This window comes from Bufo gargarizans, chromosome 2 (assembly GCF_014858855.1).
Source record: "Bufo gargarizans isolate SCDJY-AF-19 chromosome 2, ASM1485885v1, whole genome shotgun sequence".
Classification (NCBI taxonomy): Eukaryota; Metazoa; Chordata; class Amphibia; order Anura; family Bufonidae; genus Bufo; species Bufo gargarizans.
Genome location: NC_058081.1, coordinates 667,600,219 through 667,620,592, shown reverse-complemented (window position 1 = coordinate 667,620,592; position 20,374 = coordinate 667,600,219). Strand labels below are relative to the sequence as shown.

General features: G+C 45.2%; 1 protein-coding gene across 1 annotated transcript in view; it reads right to left on the bottom strand.

The window, feature by feature from the left end:
* The window catches only part of ANKK1 (ankyrin repeat and kinase domain containing 1), a 166,074-nt gene that overhangs the window by 14,408 nt on the left and 131,292 nt on the right, over positions 1-20,374 (bottom strand). Inside the window, exons 4-7 of the mRNA XM_044282277.1 lie at positions 6,299-6,348; positions 5,265-5,420; positions 3,066-3,199; positions 1,410-1,449 (exon numbers count right to left, since the gene is read on the bottom strand). Of these exons, the coding sequence (XP_044138212.1) occupies positions 1,410-1,449; positions 3,066-3,199; positions 5,265-5,420; positions 6,299-6,348 (380 nt within the window). The remainder of the gene's footprint in view (positions 1-1,409; positions 1,450-3,065; positions 3,200-5,264; positions 5,421-6,298; positions 6,349-20,374) is intronic.

The window sequence follows — 20,374 nt, the reverse complement described above, 5'->3', positions numbered from 1 at the left end:
TGAAAATAATAAAGATGCAGCATTTACCACTTTGATCCCCTGACGCTGCCATTCCAGTGCTGCTTTAATTCTTAATGCTGTTTAATTTGTGGTCCCGGGTCAACTTGCACGAAATGGCTGGAAATACCCTTTGTGGCTAATGTTTGTGTCAAGCTGGGACAAGGATGTGTAGAGTTGCAGGACCCAAGCAGTGTCTGACCAGCAGCAGTAGATGATCGGTGAGGGGTGATTAATGCATTTTTTTTTTCTACCCCTTTTTAACTCCTATGACTTTTATTAAACAAATTTTCAATTTCTGGAAACCTCCTTTAATATCAACAAATACTGGTATGCTACCATAGCCAGGGGTGGGGGGACTCAACATTTTCCTGTTATGCACGTGGAATAGGGTTGCATTTTTTTTCAACTTATTCACAAATACTTCTATTAGAATCTCTTTGGCTATCAGTAAGTCATCTGATGCTTGACATTGCAATGCAAAAATTGCAGAACACAGACAAAATGACCTGGTAGACTGTATGGCTAAATCTAATTAGGTCAAGTGGATGTGCTCATTGCATACTTAAAGGGGTTGTCCGGGTTCAGAGCTAAACTCGAACATACCTCCATTTTCATCCAGGCAGCCCCCCTGACTTGAGCATCGGAGCAGTTCATGCTCCGATGCTCTCCTTTGCCCTGCCCTAAATTACGCATTGAAAAGGCATTTTTCAGGAGCTCCAGTGACGTCACCGGCACTGATGGGCAGGCTTTAGTGCTATCCCTAGCCATTAAAACAGCTAGGGCAGCGCTAAAGCACACCCATCAGAGCCGGTGACATCACCGAACACACTGCTGGGTGGAAGCTTTCACCCGGCAGTGCGTTATGGTAAATAAAAAAGTCCTTACCCTGCGCAAACCAGAGCAGGGCAAGGGAGCGCATCGGAACATGAGATGCTCCGATGCTAACATCAGAGGGACTGCCTGGGTAAAAATATGGGTATGTCCGGGTTCAGCTCTGATCCCGGACAACCCCTTTAAATGAATGCTGAAACTGAACCTCTCTGAATTATGACATATTGGATATTCTTACTGCTTCTGGTCTCTTCAGATAAAAAAGGCACATTGGTTTAATCCATTTATATCCATCTGAGTATGAGGAAGGGTACATTTTCGCAGGAAAAAACTCAACCACTAAATGGGTGTAAGATGCTGGTCTTTCCAATTGTATATAAACTCCTAGAAACTTAGGTTACAGATACCCTTAGACCCTAGGGATCATTGCCTTAGATTACATAAGAAGACACAGTACTAAAACAGCATATGATTGGCCCTAGTACAAATTATGTGTTATGGTTGAAGAGCTTTTAGGTACACCTCTTAATGCAGTTACCAAGATTATCAATGATATATAAGTTTTTAAAAAAACTTACCCCTGCTCAGAGAACTTGGAGTCAATGGCCGTATGGTGTTCTGTATTGATGACACATAATGAGCAAGTTAATAGTATTCATAGTAAATAGTGATAAATGAATGCAATATCAGGGCTCCAGATGGCAACTAAACATTTAGACTTAAATGGGTTCTCCAGGAGTTAAGAACATGAAAATACTTAAATATTATTTTATTATAAATTTATTCCCAAATACCTATCATTAGTTATAATGCCCCATTTTTTCTAGGGTGCAATCATCAGGACAAATAAAATGGCCGTCGTCCTATTAGTGCACACAAAACCTGTCCTAATCACACAGCAGGACAAGTTACTTCAGGACACTTAGCTGCCTCATCCTCCTCTCCTACTTGTCTGGGATTATGGTTCTGGGTACAGCTGATAAACTCTTCAGCTGAATCTCTGTAGAAATGGAGTTCATGAGGAGACATGAAGTACAGAGAGGACAGACAGGACAGACTGTGGTAATGGAGACTGCATACAAGTACTGCTGCTCATTACCTGCACCCACCTCTCTGTACTTCATGTTTCCTCGTGAACTCCATTCCTACAGAGATTCATTTAGCTGAAGATCATATTAAACTGTATTCAGCATCATAATCCCTCAGGAGGAAGGAGCATGGAGCTCCGAAACCCATTTGGTAATTGTGCTACAAGCAGTGAAACAGCAGTGTTTGCTATCGACTACAGCCCCTGATCTTGGCAAGACGGCTTGTCCTTTTTTAATCATTTAGATACATTGGAAGCAAACAACAATTCAGCATCCATCACCTGTAAACTAGTCTCCTGTGACTGGACAACGCAGTAACTCCGGACCGTGATGAGCCGGCGAGCACAGTAGCAAGTATGCAGTGAGTGTAGCAACACAGTTGCTGATTACAGATACAAGCTAACATCCACGGGACTGGTAATGTACTGGTAATTGGCTACAATAGCCAATTTTAAATGAGGTAGTTCTGTTCATTGTGATACATCGATTTAAGACTAACCATCCATTGATTGTGACATCTAAATTTCTTTTTTTGTTACAATTATAAATGGACACCAGCATCTAGACTATTCATTGTAATATAGACTGACATTAATTATATACTGTATCTGCTATTTATGCAATACAGATTTTACGGATCAATACAGATTGTTGTTTTATAGTGGTATTTTGGGTCTAGTATCTTGTTCTTTTAGGTGATATTGTTTAGTAGGATACAATTTGACCATATATTGTTAAGTGGGGCTTGTTTTTGGTCTATCCTGAGCATAGGCCACCACTTAAACTCTGGACAACCCCTTTAAAGGAGGGAACGCGACAGGACTACTGGAGAACACAGGCAAGTCATATTCCAGAAAAAGAGTACCTGATGTAGCTGCACCTCTGCATACATCTAGCTTGTCACATTTGTAACAGTTTAAGTCACTTTACCGCATCCTAGTCACTAATCACAAGTCTATCACAACACTATTTAAGATCATGAATTCATTAATGGACTGTGGTCTGCACTGTATGGTTTGGTCAGTAGTTGTTCTTCTATTTCACAGTTGACTCATGTTCTTGGACTTCTTATTCTTTCCATAAAACGTTTTCACTGAATAAACTATTTCCTCATTAGAGCCTCCAGTTCTTCATTACTTCACTTACATCACTGCTTTCATAGATTAATACAGCCTTTGAAGACTTAGGAGGATTGCCTTCAGCTTTGTGCCCAGCATCTTCATGTTCTGGGAGAGGACTTTGCACTAAGCAGAGTAACATGTGGGATTCAACAATAACATCTAAGAAGAGAAAAAGAGACACATGAGAGAGCAGTTTTGTAACAGACTATACCAGCCACCTGTTTCGTAGAAGGCGCTCCAGATTACACAATCGGACTGTTCTTATAGGGGAGCATTCCAGACTACACAGCTAGACTGCTGTTATATGCGGCTCCAGACTATGCATACAGACTGACCCATAGGGGGTCTCCAGACTACACAACCAAACTGCTCTTATAGGAGGGAAAGGGTCTCCAAACTATACAGCTAGACTGTTCTAATCGGGGGCTCCAGACTATACAACTGGATTGATCATATAAGGGGCTCCAGACTATACAGCTGGAATTTTCTTATAGGGGGCTTCAGACTATATATATAGCAAGACTGTTATAGGTGCCCCAGACTATACAACCAGACTGCTGTTATAGGGGGCCCTCCAGATTATACAGTCAGACTGATCTTATAGGGGGCTCCAGACTATACAACCTGACTACTCTTACAGGGGTTTCCATACTACACAGCCATATTGCAGTTATAGGGGGTGGATCAGACTATACAGCTACACCGCTCGTATAGATGGCTCCAGACTATACAACTGGACTTCTCCAATAGGGGATCCAGACTATACAGCCAGGCTGCTCATATATGGGGCCCCAGACTACACAACTAGACTGCTTTTATAAGGGGTTCTCTAGACTATGCAACCAGACTGCTCTTATGGGAGGTTCCAGTCTATACATCTAGACTACTCATAAAAAGAGTTCTTGACTATACAACCAGACTGCTCCTTTAGGTGGATCCAGAATATATAACCTGGCTGCTCTTATAAAGAACACCAGACTACACAGCCAGACTGTGGTTAAGCGGGACTCCAGACTACACAACCAGGCTGTTATAGTAGGCTCCTCAGACTACACAACCAGACAGTTCATATAGGGGGCTCCAGACTACACAACCAGACTGTTCATATAGGGGGCTCCAGACTACACAACCAGACTGTTCATATAGGGGGCTCCAGACTACACAACCAGACTGTTCATACAGCGGGTGCTCCAAAAAAATATACAGCCAGACTGTTCATATAGGGGGCTCCAGACTACACAACCAGACTGTTCTTACAGAGGGCTCCAGACTATACAGTTGCTATACTGACTGCTGTTATAGGTTTTGCTCTGTGATCCCTTGATAGTTGTGTACACAGAGAAACATGTCGGGAGTGGGAGGCATAGACTAATTTTAAATGAAAGTCCTTTTTCTGTGCTTTGCAAATACTATGTGACCTGCAGGGTATGATTATTAGTTGCTGATGGCTGTTGGCCTCTTTAGCTATTCACTGTTGCCATCTTCACACTGCCAGCTGCCAGAGCCCTATTTAACCCATAGCACATTAATGTGAGCTGGGTTTAACCCTTGGAAGTTTTTAGGGAATTTCATTAAAAGTGATTCCCCCCCCCCCTGGTATCTATTGTTGATAAAGTGAAATAAGGGTAGAAATGTTTTTCATTTGGCAATTTGTCTTGTTACCCTAGAGGTTATACCATCACCTGTATTATTATTTTTTTACATTTATTATAAGGGGTGCTCCAGACTATACAAACTGCTTCTATAAGGGGTGCTCCAGACTATACAGCCAGGCTGCTGATATAGGGGGTGCTCCAGACTAAATAGCCAGACTGCTCTTATAGGTGGTGCTCCAGACCATACAGACTACATATATAAGGGCTGGTCCAGACTATACAGCCAGACTGTTGTTATAGGGGGCACTCCAGACTACACAGACTGCTTTTATAGGGGGCGATCCAGACTACACAGCCAGACTGCTGTTATAGGGGGCACTCCAGACTACATAGACTGCTGACATAGGAGGCGCTCCAGACTACACAGCCAGACTGCTGTTATAGGGGGCACTCCAGACTACACAGACTGCTGACATAGGAGGAGTTCCAAAATACACAGCCAGACTTCTGTTGTATGGAGGAGCTCCACTCTACCCAGTCAGACTGTTGTTACAGGGGGTGCTCCATGCCTGACTGTGTAATACATAGATGGTTTGGCTCCTCTAGCCATGAAATAAAAGAATACAAACCAGAGAAACTTGGCCGTTTACTGGGATCTTGATTCCAGCACCTCTTCATTAAGTCAATCATCTGCTGACATTCCACTGGACGATTCTCAGAAATATCCTCCAAAGGAGGCCGATGTCCTGCTGCTACTTTTATTATCACAGTCATCATGCTGTTCCCTAAGAATATAGAGATTAATATATCCCATTAGGTAACTTTTGCAGTATCCTGTATAATTAGAGGCCAAACAAGTTGTATTGATTTGAACATACAATAATTTCAGCTATTACATTATTATGAAATGATTTTAATAAAGTATTATTATTATTATCATAATTAACAGAACAGCAGGACACGTACTGCTGGTAAAAGTTACAAATGTCCAAAAAGCTGGACGACCCCTTAAAAATAATGGCCACACTTGGAACTGGATGCGGAAAAACTGTAGAATATACAGTAGCATCAAAGGAAATGAGATATTTTAAAAATCTCATCCACACACTGCCTACAGTTCCCACAATGCAAATCTAAAGCACTTATGCATCACACAATTTTGTCTGATTTCGACCAGAAACTGTACAGTGATATTGGGTTGAAACCTATGGTTATTGTGCATTATGACACAAAGCAACTAGAGAAAAAATGTTTATTTTTTTCTTTTTAACATGATATTTGGTGAGAGATTGCATAATTAGTACAAATGATAGAACTAATATGCATTCAGGTAACTCACGTGAACAAATCCTCACATACAGTACAAGACTTAATAAGCGAGCAGAAACCTTATAAGGAAGAGTTCCTGAAGGAAATTTCAGAGAAAGAAATCCACACTCACTCCAGCAGAAAACTTAGGATATTATAAATGTTGTTCACCCATGGTATTTACCCACGATACATTCCGGCATAAAATAATTGCACAGCCTTCATTTTGTTCTTTGTGCCCCTTCTCTTTCATTTCATGCAGTCACTGTATATTTATGCGCTCCGCACTTTCCATTCAGGTGAACGCATTGCAGGAATTTCAATTTGACAGAAAAGGCGTAAAAAGCAAATTTACCTATAAAAGGCTTTTTCTGAGTCAGAAGCTCCCACATAACAATGGAAAAGCTGAAAAACAGAGAAAACACAGAATAATGACTCCATGGTTGACAACTACAATATTTTTTTTTTGCTTTGTGTCATCCTTACACTTTTCAAAATAGGTCAGTTATTCAGAATATTTCCAACCGAGACACAAACTGCAAAATTGATGATTCATCTGAGAAGGGATCTGGTCTAAGGGCGCTTTCAGTTTTATCTATGTGCAGCAAGCGCAATGACAGAAAACGGTGATGGTGCTGCACCCCGTTACTGAACCCATCAGATGAGGCGTTCATTGCTGATCGCAAAATTTGAGATGACCATTGAGGGCTGACAATTGTTAATCAGTAAAAAAAAAAATATATACTCACTTTATCCATTTGCTCGCAAACAGTCCGCCGTGGCCATCTTGATTGAAGATCCAGTCTGGATCGGCAATACACTACGGACGTGTGAATGGACCCTAAGTGTGTGTCCTGTGCAATGTATGCGTGCCTTGAAGAGCCATTCGAGGGTGAATACATTTGCACTAGATGCAATCATGTTGCATATTTGGAAGCTCAGATGTTGGATCTAAATAAGCAGCTTGAAATACTTAGATACATTGAAAACCCGGAGAGAGGCTTAGCCCTCACTGTGCAGGAAATGACTGGGGTCAGTGAAATGGAGGTGGGAGGAGGAGGGAATGATCAGGACTATCAGGTCAGCAATTGGGTTAATTTAGGAAGAAAGGGTAGAGGGAAAAGTTCCAGGGAGGCTAGTCCTGAGCTAGAATGCCCTAGTAAATATACTTGTTTGGCTGATATTATAGATGAAAGCCTAGGGCCAGCAACACTGCAGCAGGGTGTTTCTCCTAGCAACCAGGAGGATGACCGCTGCAGGAATAATGGGAATAGGAGTGCAGCAAAGGTCAGACAGATGCTGGTGGTAGAGGACTCTATTATTAGGAGGACAGACAGGGTCATCTGTCGCCGAGACCGTGAATGCCGAACACTGTGTTGTCTTCCGGCTGCTCGGGTTCGGCATATTGCGGATTAGATTAATAGATGGCTGGGTGGGGCTGGGGAAGACCCGGCGGTCATGGTACACATTGGCACCAATGACAAAGTCATAGGGAGATTAAAGGTCCTTAAAAATGATTTTAGGGAACTAGGAGAGAAGCTCAAGTCCAGGACCTCCAAGGTAGTTTTTTCAGAAATACTACCAGTGCCACAAGTGTCACCAGAGAGACAACGGGAGCTTAGGGAGTGAAATAAGTGGCTCAGAAGCAGCTGGTGCAGGAAGGAAGGGTTTGGGTTCATAGAGAACTGGGCCGACTTCTCGTTTACAGGCACTACAGTAGGGAAGGGCTGCACCTTAATAGGGAGGGTGCAACTGCCCTGGGGGAAAAAATGGTTAGACGGCTGGAGGAACTTTTAAACTAGGATCTGGGGGCAGAGGTCATACTAATAAGGCGGTAGATATTGTAGATAGAGAGTGGGATATAGGAGGAGACAGTGGGGATTTAGTGGGGGCTGGGGTTAGTGAGGAAAGTAGGGAGAAGACTGGGCAAAACTATACACCGATTAAAAATATACCACTGGTAACAAGAACCTGTTACATACAAACATCAACCAAGGTAACCCAAAAATCCCAGATATTCACTGTACATGTAATAGTAATTTAAAATGTATTTTCACAAATGCCAGAAGTCTAGCTAGAAAATTTGGGGAGCTGAAGGCTATGGTACTAGAAAAACACATAGATGTAGTTGGTGTGGCTGAGACATGGTTGGACTCTTCGCATGACTGGGCTGTAAATATTAAGGGTTTTACACTATTTTGGAAAGACAGGATCAATAGAAAAGGTGGTGGTGTGTGTCTGTATGTGAGGAGTGATCTGAAGGAAAGTGTAAAGAGGCAATTGTGGGTGCGGATAGTGAGGATGTGAAAACCTTATCGGTGGAAGTTCAAAGGGATATATACACTGAAAAATAATACTTTGTGTGATCTACAGACCCCCTAACGTCACAGAGAAGATACAAACACAACTGTATAACCAAATAGAGCAGTATGCACAGGCTGGTACAGTCATAATGGGAGATTTTAACTTCCCAGACATTGACTTCCCAGACATGGTTTTGCCTCAACCGCAAAGTTGATAAGATTCCTCAACTTGCTGCAGGACCACTTTATGGGCCAGTTTGTAGAAGCTCCCACTAGGGGCGGTGCTCTGTTGGATCTGGTAATTTCTAATGATGCAGAGCTTATTGGTAATGTTACTGTTCGAGAAACACTAGGTAATAGTGACCACAATATAATTATATTCCCCCTAAACTATAAGAAGCAAACTCTGTCTGGCAGAGCAAAGACACTGAATTTTAAAAAGGCTAATTTCCCTGGTTTATAATTACCTGTGGAGGACTTTGATCCTTTTTTGAATATGGTCACCACATTTGTCTTGCGCCAATCACTTGGCACTGTACCAGTACCTAGAGAATCTTTAAAAATTATAAACAGGGGCACAGCAATGGCTGAACAGAGCTCTTTAACCGCCTTCGGACCGCCTAACGCAGATATGCGGTCTGGAGGCGGCAGCTCTGCGCAGAGTGACGCATATACGCGCCATCTCGCGAGAGCCGTGACTTCCTGTGAACGCGCGCACACAGGCGCGCGCGTTCACAGGAACGGAAGGTAAGAGACAGGATCTCCAGCCTGCCAGCGGCGATCGTTCGCTGGCAGGCTGGAGATGTGATTTTTTTAACCCCTAACAGGTATATTAGACGCTGTTTTGATAACAGCATCTAATATACCTGCTACCTGGTCCTCTGGTGGTCCCTTTTGTTTGGATCGACCACCAGAGGACACAGGTAGCTGTGTAAAGTACCACAAAACACCACTACACTACACTAGACCCCCCCCGTCACTTATTACCCCCTTATGAACCCCTGATCACCCCATATAGACTCCCTGATCACCCCCTGTCATTGATCACCCCCCTGTCAGGCTCCGTTCAGACGTCCGTATGATTTTTACGGATCCACGGATACATGGATCGGATCCGTAAAACACATACGGACGTCTGAATGGAGCCTTACAGGGGGGTGATCAATGACAGGTGGGTGATCACCCATATAGATTCCCTGATCACCCCCCTGTCATTGATCACCCCCCTGTCATTGATCACCCCCCTGTAAGGCTCCATTCAGACGTCCTTATGATTTTTACAGACAAAAAATAAAAAGTTCTATGAACTCACTATGCCCATCAGTGAATACCTTAGGGTGTCTACTTTCCGAAATGGGGTCATTTGTGGGGTGTTTGTACTGTCTGGGCATTGTAGAACCTCAGGAAACATGACAGGTGCTCAGAAATTCAGAGCTGTTTCAAAAAGCGCAAATTCACATTTTTGTACCATAGTTTGTAAATGCTATAACTTTTACCCAAACCATTTTTTTTACCCAAACATTTTTTTTTTTTTATCAAAGACATGTAGAACAATAAATTTAGCGAAAAATTTATATATGGATGTAGTTTTGTTTGCAAAATTTTACAACTTAAAGTGAAAAATGTCATTTTTTTTCAAAAAAATCGTTAAATTTCGATTAATAACATAAAAAGTAAAAATGTCAGCAGCAATAAAATACCACCAAATGAAAGCTCTATTAGTGAGAAGAAAAGGAGGTAAAATTAATTTGGGTGGTAAGTTGCATAACCGAGCAATAAACGGTGAAAGTAGTGTAGTGCAGAAATGTAAAAAGTGGCCTGTCATTAAGGGGGTTTTAGCTAGCGGGGTTGAAGTGGTTAAGCACTCTTGGGTGTAATCCATTTGGACCCTCAGCCTTGTTAATGTTCACATTTACCTTATTTAACTTATCTTGGATCATATCTGTAGTTAGCCAATAGAGTATACAGTATTACTGGGTGTACTAACAGCCCCAGCACCACAGATATCAGCTCTTTTCTCTTCCTTTGTATTTACAGAGCTAAAAAAAACATTTAGAAACTCTGCCTTTTCCTTATCTTCAATGCCTAACCCCCCTTTACCATTATTTAGGGGGCCTACCTGCTCAGAACTTGTTTTTTTAGTGTTTATATAATTGAAACATTTTTTGAGATTTGTTTTGCTCTCTTTTTCCACCTGCTGTTTATTTTGTATTTTTGTTAATTTTATCTCATGTTTACAGATTTTATTAAGCCCTTTGTAAACTTCAAACACTACAGCTGACCCCTCAGATTTATAATTTCTAAATTCCTTGTTTTGTCTTTTATAGCTTTTTTTATAGTACGTAGCTGTAAGCCATGGGGGGTTTAATTTTAGCCGTTTATTCTTGTTACTTAAAGGAATACATTTTTTAGTGCAATTACTCAATGTGGATTTAAAGCTCTCCCATTTATCCTCAGTGTTATTATGTGACAGTAGCTGCTCTCGGTCTATGCCCTGAAATGCTGCCCTCAACCCAGTTAGTTTAACTTCTGTTGTGGGAAAAATGTTTGAAGGACTCTTAAGGAACTATATACAAGAGTATGTGACTGTAAATAATATTATAAGTAGGGATGAGCGAACTCGAACTGTATAGTTCAGGTTCGTACCGAATTTTGGGGTGTCCGTGACACGGACCCGAACCCGGACATTTTCGTAAAAGTCTGGGTTCGGGTTCGGTGTTTGTCGCTTTCTTGGCGCTTTTTGACACTTTCTTGACGCTTTTTGAAAGGCTGCAAAGCAGCCAATCAACAAGCGTCATACTACTTGCCCCAAGAGGCTGTCACAGCCATGCCTACTATTGGCATGGCTGGGATTGGCCAGAGCACCATGTGACCCAGCCTCTATTTAAGCTGGAGTCACATAGTGCCGCCCGTCACTCTGCTCTGATCAGCGTAGGGAGAGGTTGCGGCTGCGACAGTAGGGCGAGATTAGGCAGATTAACTCCTCCAAAGGACTTGATTATTGATCGATCTGCAGCTGTGGGTCATAGAGCTGCTGATACTCAATTGCTCACTGTTTTTAGGCTGCCCAGACCGTTTGTCAGTCACTTTTTTTCTGGGGTGATCGGCGGCCATTTTGTGTCTTGTGGTGCGCCAGCACAAGCTGCGACCAAGTGCATTTAACCCTCAATAGTGTGGTTGTTTTTTGGCTAAATCCTACATCAGGGTGAAGCTGTCACACCAAGTGCATTTAACCAGCAATAGTCTGTTTATTTTTTGGCCATATACTACATCAGGGGCAAGCTGCGCCTGTCACCAAGTGCATTTAACCCTCAACGGTCTGGTTGTTTTTTGGCTAAAGCCTACATCAGGGTGAAGCTGTCACACCAAGTGCATTTAACCAGCAATAGTCTGTTCATTTTTTGGCCATATACTACATCAGGGGCAAGCTGCGCCTGTCACCAAGTGCATTTAACCCTCAATGGTGTGGTTGTTTTTTGGCTAAAGCCTACATCAGGGTGAAGCTGTCACACCAAGTGCATTTAACCAGCAATAGTCTGTTTATTTTTTGGCCATATACTACATCAGGGGCAAGCTGCGCCTGTCACCAAGTGAATGTAACCCTCAATGGTGTGGTTGTTTTTTGGCTAAAGCCTACATCAGGGTGAAGCTGTCACACCAAGTGCATTTAACCAGCAATAGTCTGTTCATTTTTTGGCCATATACTACATCAGGGGCAAGCTGCGCCTGTCACCAAGTGCATTTAACCATCAATGGTGTGGTTGTTTTTTGGCTAAAGCCTACATCAGGGTGAAGCTGTCACACCAAGTGCATTTAACCAGCAATATTCTGTTTATTTTTTGGCCATATACTACATCAGGGGCAAGCTGCACCTGTCACCAAGTGCATTTAACCCTCAGTAGTGTGGTTGGTCAAGCTGTCACACCAAGTGCATTTAACCAGCAATAGTCTGTTTATTTTTTGGCCATATACTACATCAGGGGCAAGCTGCGCCCGTCACCAAGTGCATTTAAGCCTCAGTAGTGTGGTTGGTCAAGCTGTCACACCAAGTGCATTTAACCAGCAATAGTCTGTTCATTTTTTGGCCATATACTACATCAGGGGCAAGCTGCGCCCGTCACCAAGTGCATTTAACCCTCAGTAGTGTGGTTGGTCAAGCTGTCACACCAAGTGCATTTAACCAGCAATAGTCTGTTCATTTTTTGGCCATATACTACATCAGGGGCAAGCTGCGCCCGTCACCAAGTGCATTTAACCCTCAGTAGTGTGGTTGGTCAAGCTGTCACACCAAGTGCATTTAACCAGCAATAGTGTGGTTATTTTTTGGCCATATCCCAGTCTAATTCTGTCAGCAAATCCATACCGGTCACCCAGCGCCTAAATACTAGGCCTCAAATTTATATCCCGCTAAATCTGTCGTTACCGCTGTACTGTTCTGGCTGGGCAAGTTATTTAGTGTCCGTCAAAGCACATTTTTTGTTCTGGGTTGAAATACAATTCCCAATTTAGCAATTTCATAATTTAGTGGTTTCTGCTATATCAGAGCTATTTGAAATCTATCCCTAAAAGGGTATATAATATTCAAGGTGCACATAGGGTCATTCAGAATAACTTCACACACACGCTACTGTGCATTTCCAAGTCTAATTCTGTCAGTAAATCCATACCGGTCACCCAGCGCCTAAATACTAGGCCTCAAATTTATATCCCGCTAAATCTCTCGTTACCGCTGTACTGTTGTGGCTGAGCAAGTTATTTAGTGTCCGTCAAAGCACATTTTTTGTTCTGGGTTGAAATACAATTCCCAATTTAGCAATTTCATAATTTAGTGGTTTCTGCTATATCAGAGCTATTTGAAATCTATCGCTAAAAGGGTATATAATATTCAAGGTGCACATAGGGTCATTCAGAATAACTTCACACACACGCTACTGTGCATTTCCAAGTCTAATTCTGTCAGTAAATCCATACCGGTCACCCAGCGCCTAAATACTAGGCCTCAAATTTATATCCCGCTAAATCTGTCGTTACCGCTGTACTGTTGTGGCTGGGCAAGTTATTTAGTGTCCGTCAAAGCACATTTTTTGTTCTGGGTTGAAATACAATTCCCAATTTAGCAATTTCATAATTTAGTGGTTTCTGCTATTTCAGAGCTATTTGAAATCTATCCCTAAAAGGGTATATAATATTCAAGGTGCACATAGGGTCATTCAGAATAACTTCACACACACGCTACTGTGCATTTCCAAGTCTAATTCTGTCAGTAAATCCATACCGGTCACCCAGCGCCTAAATACTAGGCCTCAAATTTATATCCCGCTAAATCTGTCGTTACCGCTGTACTGTTGTGGCTGGGCAAGTTATTTAGTGTCCGTCAAAGCACATTTTTTGTTCTGGGTTGAAATACAATTCCCAATTTAGCAATTTTATAATTTAGTGGTTTCTGCTGTATCAGAGATATTTGAAATCTATCCCTAAAAGGGTATATAATATTCAAGGTGCACATAGGGTCATTCAGAAAAACTTCACACACACGCTACTGTGCATTTCCAAGTCTAATTCTGTCAGTAAATCTATACCGGTCACCCAGCGCCTAAATACTAGGCCTCAAATTCATATTCAGCTGAATTTGAATACAATACATTGGGCCAAATAATATTTTTGTTGTTGTGGTGAACGATAACAATGAGGAAAACATCTAGTAAGGGACGCGGACGTGGACATGGTCGTGGTGGTGTTAGTGGACCCTCTGGTGCTGGGAGAGGACGTGGCCGTTCTGCCACATCCACACGTCCTAGTGTACCAACTACCTCAGGTCCCAGTAGCCGCCAGAATTTACAGCGATATATGGTGGGGCCCAATGCCGTTCTAAGGATGGTAAGGCCTGAGCAGGTACAGGCATTAGTCAATTGGGTGGCCGACAGTGGATCCAGAGCGTTCACATTATCTCCCACCCAGTCTTCTGCAGAAAGCGCACAGATGGCGCCTGAAAACCAACCCCATCAGTCTGTCACATCACCCCCATGCATATCAGGGAAACTGTCTGAGCCTTAAGTTATGCAGCAGTCTCTTATGCTGTTTGAAGACTCTGCTGGCAGGGTTTCCCAAGGGCATCCACCTAGCCCTTCCCCAGCGGTGGAAGACATAGAATGCACTGACGCACAACCACTTTAGTTTCCTGATGATGAGGACATGGGAATACCACCTCAGCAAGTCTCTGATGATGATGAAACACAGGTGCCAACTGCTGCGTCTTTCTGCAGTGTGCAGACTGAACAGGAGGTCAGGGATCAAGACTGGGTGGAAGACGATGCAGGGGACGATGAGGTCCTAGACCCCACATGGAATGAAGGTCGTGCCACTGACTTTCACAGTTCGGAGGAAGAGGCAGTGGTGAGACCGAGCCAACAGCGTTGCAAAAGAGGGAGCAGTGGGCAAAAGCAGAACACCCACCGCCAAGAGACTCCGCCTGCTACTGACCGCCGCCATCTTGGACCGAGCACCCCAAAGGCAGCTTCAAGGAGTTCCCTGGCATGGCACTTCTTCAAACAATGTGCTGACGACAAGACCCGAGTGGTTTGCACGCTGTGCCATCAGAGCCTGAAGCGAGGCATTAACGTTCTGAACCTTAGCACAACCTGCATGACCAGGCACCTGCATGCAAAGCATGAACTGCAGTGGAGTAAACACCTTAAAAACAAGGAAGTCGCTCAGGCTCCCCCTGCTACCTCTTCTGCTGCTGCCGCCTCGGCCTCTTCTGCTGCTGCCGCCTCGGCCTCTTCCTCCGCCTCTGGAGGAACGTTGGCACCTGCCGCCCAGCAAACAGGGGATGTACCACCAACACCACCACCACCTCCGTCACCAAGCGTCTCAACCATGTCACACGGCAGCGTTCAGCTCTCCATCTCACAAACATTTGAGAGAAAGCGTAAATTCCCACCTAGCCACCCTCGATCCCTGGCCCTGAATGCCAGCATTTCTAAACTACTGGCCTATGAAATGCTGTCATTTAGGCTGGTGGACACAGACAGCTTCAAACAGCTCATGTCACTTGCTGTCCCACAGTATGTTGTTCCCAGCCGCCACTACTTCTCCAAGAGAGCCGTGCCTTCCCTGCACAACCAAGTATCCGATAAAATCAAGTGTGCACTGCGCAACGCCATCTGTAGCAAGGTCCACCTAACCACAGATACGTGGACCAGTAAGCACGGCCAGGGACGCTATATCTCCCTAACTGCACACTGGGTAAATGTAGTGGCATCTGGGCCCCAGGCGGAGAGCTGTTTGGCGCACGTCCTTCCGCCGCCAAGGATCGCAGGGCAACATTCTTTGCCTCCTGTTGCCACCTCCTCCTTCTCGGCTTCCTCCTCCTCTTCTTCCACCTGCTCATCCAGTCAGCCACACACCTTCACCACCAACTTCAGCACAGCCCGGGGTAAACGTCAGCAGGCCATTCTGAAACTCATATGTTTGGGGGACAGGCCCCACACCGCACAGGAGTTGTGGCGGGGTATAGAACAACAGACCGACGAGTGGTTGCTGCCGGTGAGCCTCAAGCCCGGCCTGGTGGTGTGCGATAATGGGCGAAATCTCGTTGCAGCTCTGGGACTAGCCGGTTTGACGCACATCCCTTGCCTGGCGCATGTGCTGAATTTGGTGGTGCAGAAGTTCATTCACAACTACCCCGACATGTCAGAGCTGCTGCATAAAGTGCGGGCCGTCTGTTCGCGCTTCCGGCGTTCACATCCTGCCTGCTGCTCGCCTGTCTGCGCTACAGCGTAACTTCGGCCTTCCCGCTCACCGCCTCATATGCGACGTGCCCACCAGGTGGAACTCCACCTTGCACATGCTGGACAGACTGTGCGAGCAGCAGCAGGCCATAGTGGAGTTTCAGCTGCAGCACGCACGGGTCAGTCGCACTGCGGAACAGCACCACTTCACCACCAATGACTAGGCCTCCATGCGAGACCTGTGTGCCCTGTTGCGCTGTTTCGAGTACTCCACCAACATGGCCAGTGGCGATGACGCCGTTATCAGCGTTACAATACCACTTCTATGTCTCCTTGAGAAAACACTTAGGGCGATGATGGAAGAGGAGGTGGCCCAGGAGGAGGAGGAGGAGGAGGAGGAAGAGGGGTCATTTTTAGCACTTTCAGGCCAGTCTCTTCGAAGTGACTCAGAGGGAGGTTTTTTGCAACAGCAGAGGCCAGGTACAAATGTGGCCAGCCAGTGCCCACTACTGGAGGACGAGGAGGACGAGGATGAGGAGGAGGTGGAGGAGGATGAGGATGAAGCATGGTCACAGCGGGGTGGCACCCAACGCAGCTCGGGCCCATCACTGGTGCGTGGCTGGAGGGAAAGGCAGGACGATGACGATACGCCTCCCACAGAGGACAGCTTGTCCTTACCCCTGGGCAGCCTGGCACACATGAGCGACTACATGCTGCAGTGCCTGCGCAACGACAGCAGAGTTGCCCACATTTTAACGTGTGCGGACTACTGGGTTGCCACCCTGCTGGATCCACGCTACAAAGACAATGTGCCCACCTTACTTCCTGCACTGGAGCGTGATAGGAAGATGCGCGAGTACAAGTGCACGTCAGTAGACGCGCTACTTAGAGCATTCCCAAATGTCACAGGGGAACGAGTGGAAGCCCAAGGCCAAGGCAGAGGAGGAGCAAGAGGTCGCCAAGGCAGCTGTGTCACGGCCAGCTCCTCTGAGGGCAGGGTTAGCATGGCAGAGATGTGGAAAAGTTTTGTCAACACGCCACAGCTAACTGCACCACCACCTGATACGCAACGTGTTAGCAGGAGGCAAAATTTCACTAACATGGTGGAACAGTACGTGTGCACACCCCTCCACGTACTGACTGATGGTTCGGCCCCATTCAACTTCTGGGTCTCTAAATTGTCCACGTGGCCAGAGCCTAGCCTTTTATGCCTTGGAGGTGCTGGCCTGCCCGGCGGCCAGCGTTTTGTCTGAACGTGTATTCAGCACTGGCAGGGGGCGTCATTACAGACAAACGCAGCCGCCTGTCTACAGCCAATGTGGACAAGCTGACGTTCATAAAAATGAACCAGGCATGGATCCCACAGGACCTGTCCGTCCCTTGTCCAGATTAGACATTAACTACCTCCCCTTAACCATATATTATTGTACTCCAGGGCACTTCCTCATTCAATCCTATTTTTATTTTCATTTTACCATTATATTGCGAGGCTACCCAAAGTTGAATGAACCTCTCCTCTGTCTGGGTGCCGGGGCCTAAATATATGCCAATGGACTGTTCCAATGTTGGGTGACGTGAAGCCTGATTCTCTGCTATGACATGCAGACTAATTCTCTGCTGACATGAAGCCAGATCCTCTGTTACGGGACCTCTCTCCTCTGCCTGGGTGCTGAGGCCTAAATATCTGACAATGGACTGTTGCAGTGGTGGCTGACGTGAAGCCTGATTTTCTGCTATGACATGCAGACTAATTCTCTGCTGACATGAAGCCAGATCCTCTGTTACGGGACCTCTCTCCTCTGCCTGGGTGCTGGGCCTAAATTTATGAAAATGGACTGTTGCATTGGTGGCTGACGTGAAGCCTGATTCTCTGCTATGATATGAAGACTGATTCTCTGCTGACATGAAGCCAGATTGTCTGTTACGGGACCTCTCTCCTCTGCCTGGGTGCTGGGCCTAAATATCTGACAATGGACTGTTGCATTGGTGGCTCACGTGAAGCCTGATTCTCTGCTATGATATGAAGACTGATTCTCTGCTGACATGAAGCCAGATTGTCTGTTACGGGACCTCTCTCCTCTGCCTGGGTGCTGGGCCTAAATATCTGACAATGGACTGTTGCATTGGTGGCTGACGTGAAGCCTGATTCTCTGCTATGATATGAAGACTGATTCTCTGCTGACATGAAGCCAGATTGTCTGTTACGGGACCTCTCTCCTCTGCCTGGGTGCTGGGCCTTAATATCTGACAATGGACTGTTGCATTGGTGGCTGACGTGAAGCCTGATTCTCTGCTATGATATGAAGACTGATTCTCTGCTGACATGAAGCCAGATTGTCTGTTACGGGACCTCTCTCCTCTGCCTGGGTGCTGGGCCTAAATATCTGACAATGGACTGTTGCATTGGTGGCTGACGTGAAGCCTGATTCTCTGCTATGATATGAAGACTGATTCTCTGCTGACATGAAGCCAGATTGTCTGTTACGGGACCTCTCTCCCCTGCCTGGGTGCTGGGCCTAAATTTATGAAAATGGACTGTTGCAGTGGTGGGTGACGTGAAGCCTGATTCTCTGCTATGACATGAAGACTGATTCTCTGCTGACATGAAGCCAGATTGTCTGTTACGGGACCTCTCTCCTCTGCCTGGGTGCTGGGCCTAAATTTATGAAAATGGACTGTTGCAGTGGTGGGTGACGTGAAGCCTGATTCTCTGCTATGACATGAAGACTGATTCTCTGCTGACATGAAGCCAGATTGTCTGTTACGGGACCTCTCTCCTCTGCCTGGGTGCTGGGCCTAAATTTATGAAAATGGACTCTTACAGTGGTGGGTGACGTGAAGCCTGATTCTCTGCTATGATATGAAGACTGATTCTCTGCTGACATGAAGCCAGATTGTCTGTTACGGGACCTCTCTCCTCTGCCTGGGTGCTTGGCCTAAATTTATGAAAATGGACTGTTGCAGTGGTGGCTGACGTGAAGCCTGATTCTCTGCTATGACATGCAGACTGATTCTCTGCTGACATGAAGCCAGATTCTCTGTTACGGGACTTCTCTCCTCTGCCTGGGTGCTGGGCCTAAATATATGCCAATGGACTGTTGCACTGGTGGCTGACGTGAAGCTTGATTGTCTGTTACGGGACCTCTCTCCTCTGCCTGGGTGCTGGGCCTAAATATCTGATAATGGACAGTTGCATTGGTGGCTGACGTGAAGCCTGATTCTCTGCTATGATATGAAGCCTGATTCTCTGCTGACATGAAGCCAGATTGTCTGTTATGGGACCTCTCTCCTCTGCCCTGGTGCTTGGCCTAAATTTATGAAAATGGACTGTTGCAGTGGTGGCTGACGTGAAGCCTGATTCTCTGCTATGACATGCAGACTGATTCTCTGCTGACATGAAGCCAGATTGTCTGTTACGGGACCTCTCTCCTCTGCTTTGGTGCTGGGCCTAAATTTATGAAAATGGACTGTTACAGTGGTGGGTGACGTGAAGCCTGTTTCTCTGCTATGACATGAAGACTGATTCTCTGCTGACATGAAGCCAGATTGTCTGTTACGGTACCTCTCTCCTCTGCCTGGGTGCTGGGCCTAAATTTATGACAATGGACTGTTGCAGTGGTGGCTGACGTGAAGCCTGATTCTCTGCTATGACATGCAGACTGATTCTCTGCTGACATGAAGACAAATTCTCTGTTACGGGACCTCTCTCCTCTGCCTGGGTGCCGGGGCCTAAATATCTGAGAATGGACTGTTCCAGTGGTGGGTGACGTGAAGCCAGATTCTCTGCTATGGGACCTCTCTCCAATTGATTTTGGTTAATTTTTATTCATTTAATTTTTATTTTTATTCATTTCCCTATCCACATTTGTTTGCAGGGGATTTACCTACATGTTGCTGCCTTTTGCAGCCCTCTAGCCCTTTCCTGGGCTGTTTTACAGACTTTTTAGTTCCGAAAAGTTCGGGTCCCCATTGACTTCAATAGGGTTCGGGTTCGGGACGAAGTTCGGATCGGGTTCGGATCCCGAACCCGAACATTTCCGGGAAGTTCGGCCGAACTTCTCGAACCCGAACATCCAGGTGTTCGCTCAACTCTAATTATAAGTGATAACCAACATAGGTTTACCAAGGACAGAAGTTATCAGACTAACATGATTTGTTTTTATGAGGAGGTGAGTAGTAGCCTGGACAGAGGGGTGGCTGTGGATGTAGTGTTTCTGGATTTTGCAAAGACTTTTGATACTGTCCCTCATAGACGTTTGATAGGTAAGTAAGGTCTATAGGCTTGGAAAGTATAGTTTGTAATAGGATTGAAAACTGGATGAAGGACCGTGTCCATAGAGTTGTGGTCAACGATTCCTATTCACAATGGTCCCAGGTTATAAGTGGTGTACCCCAAGG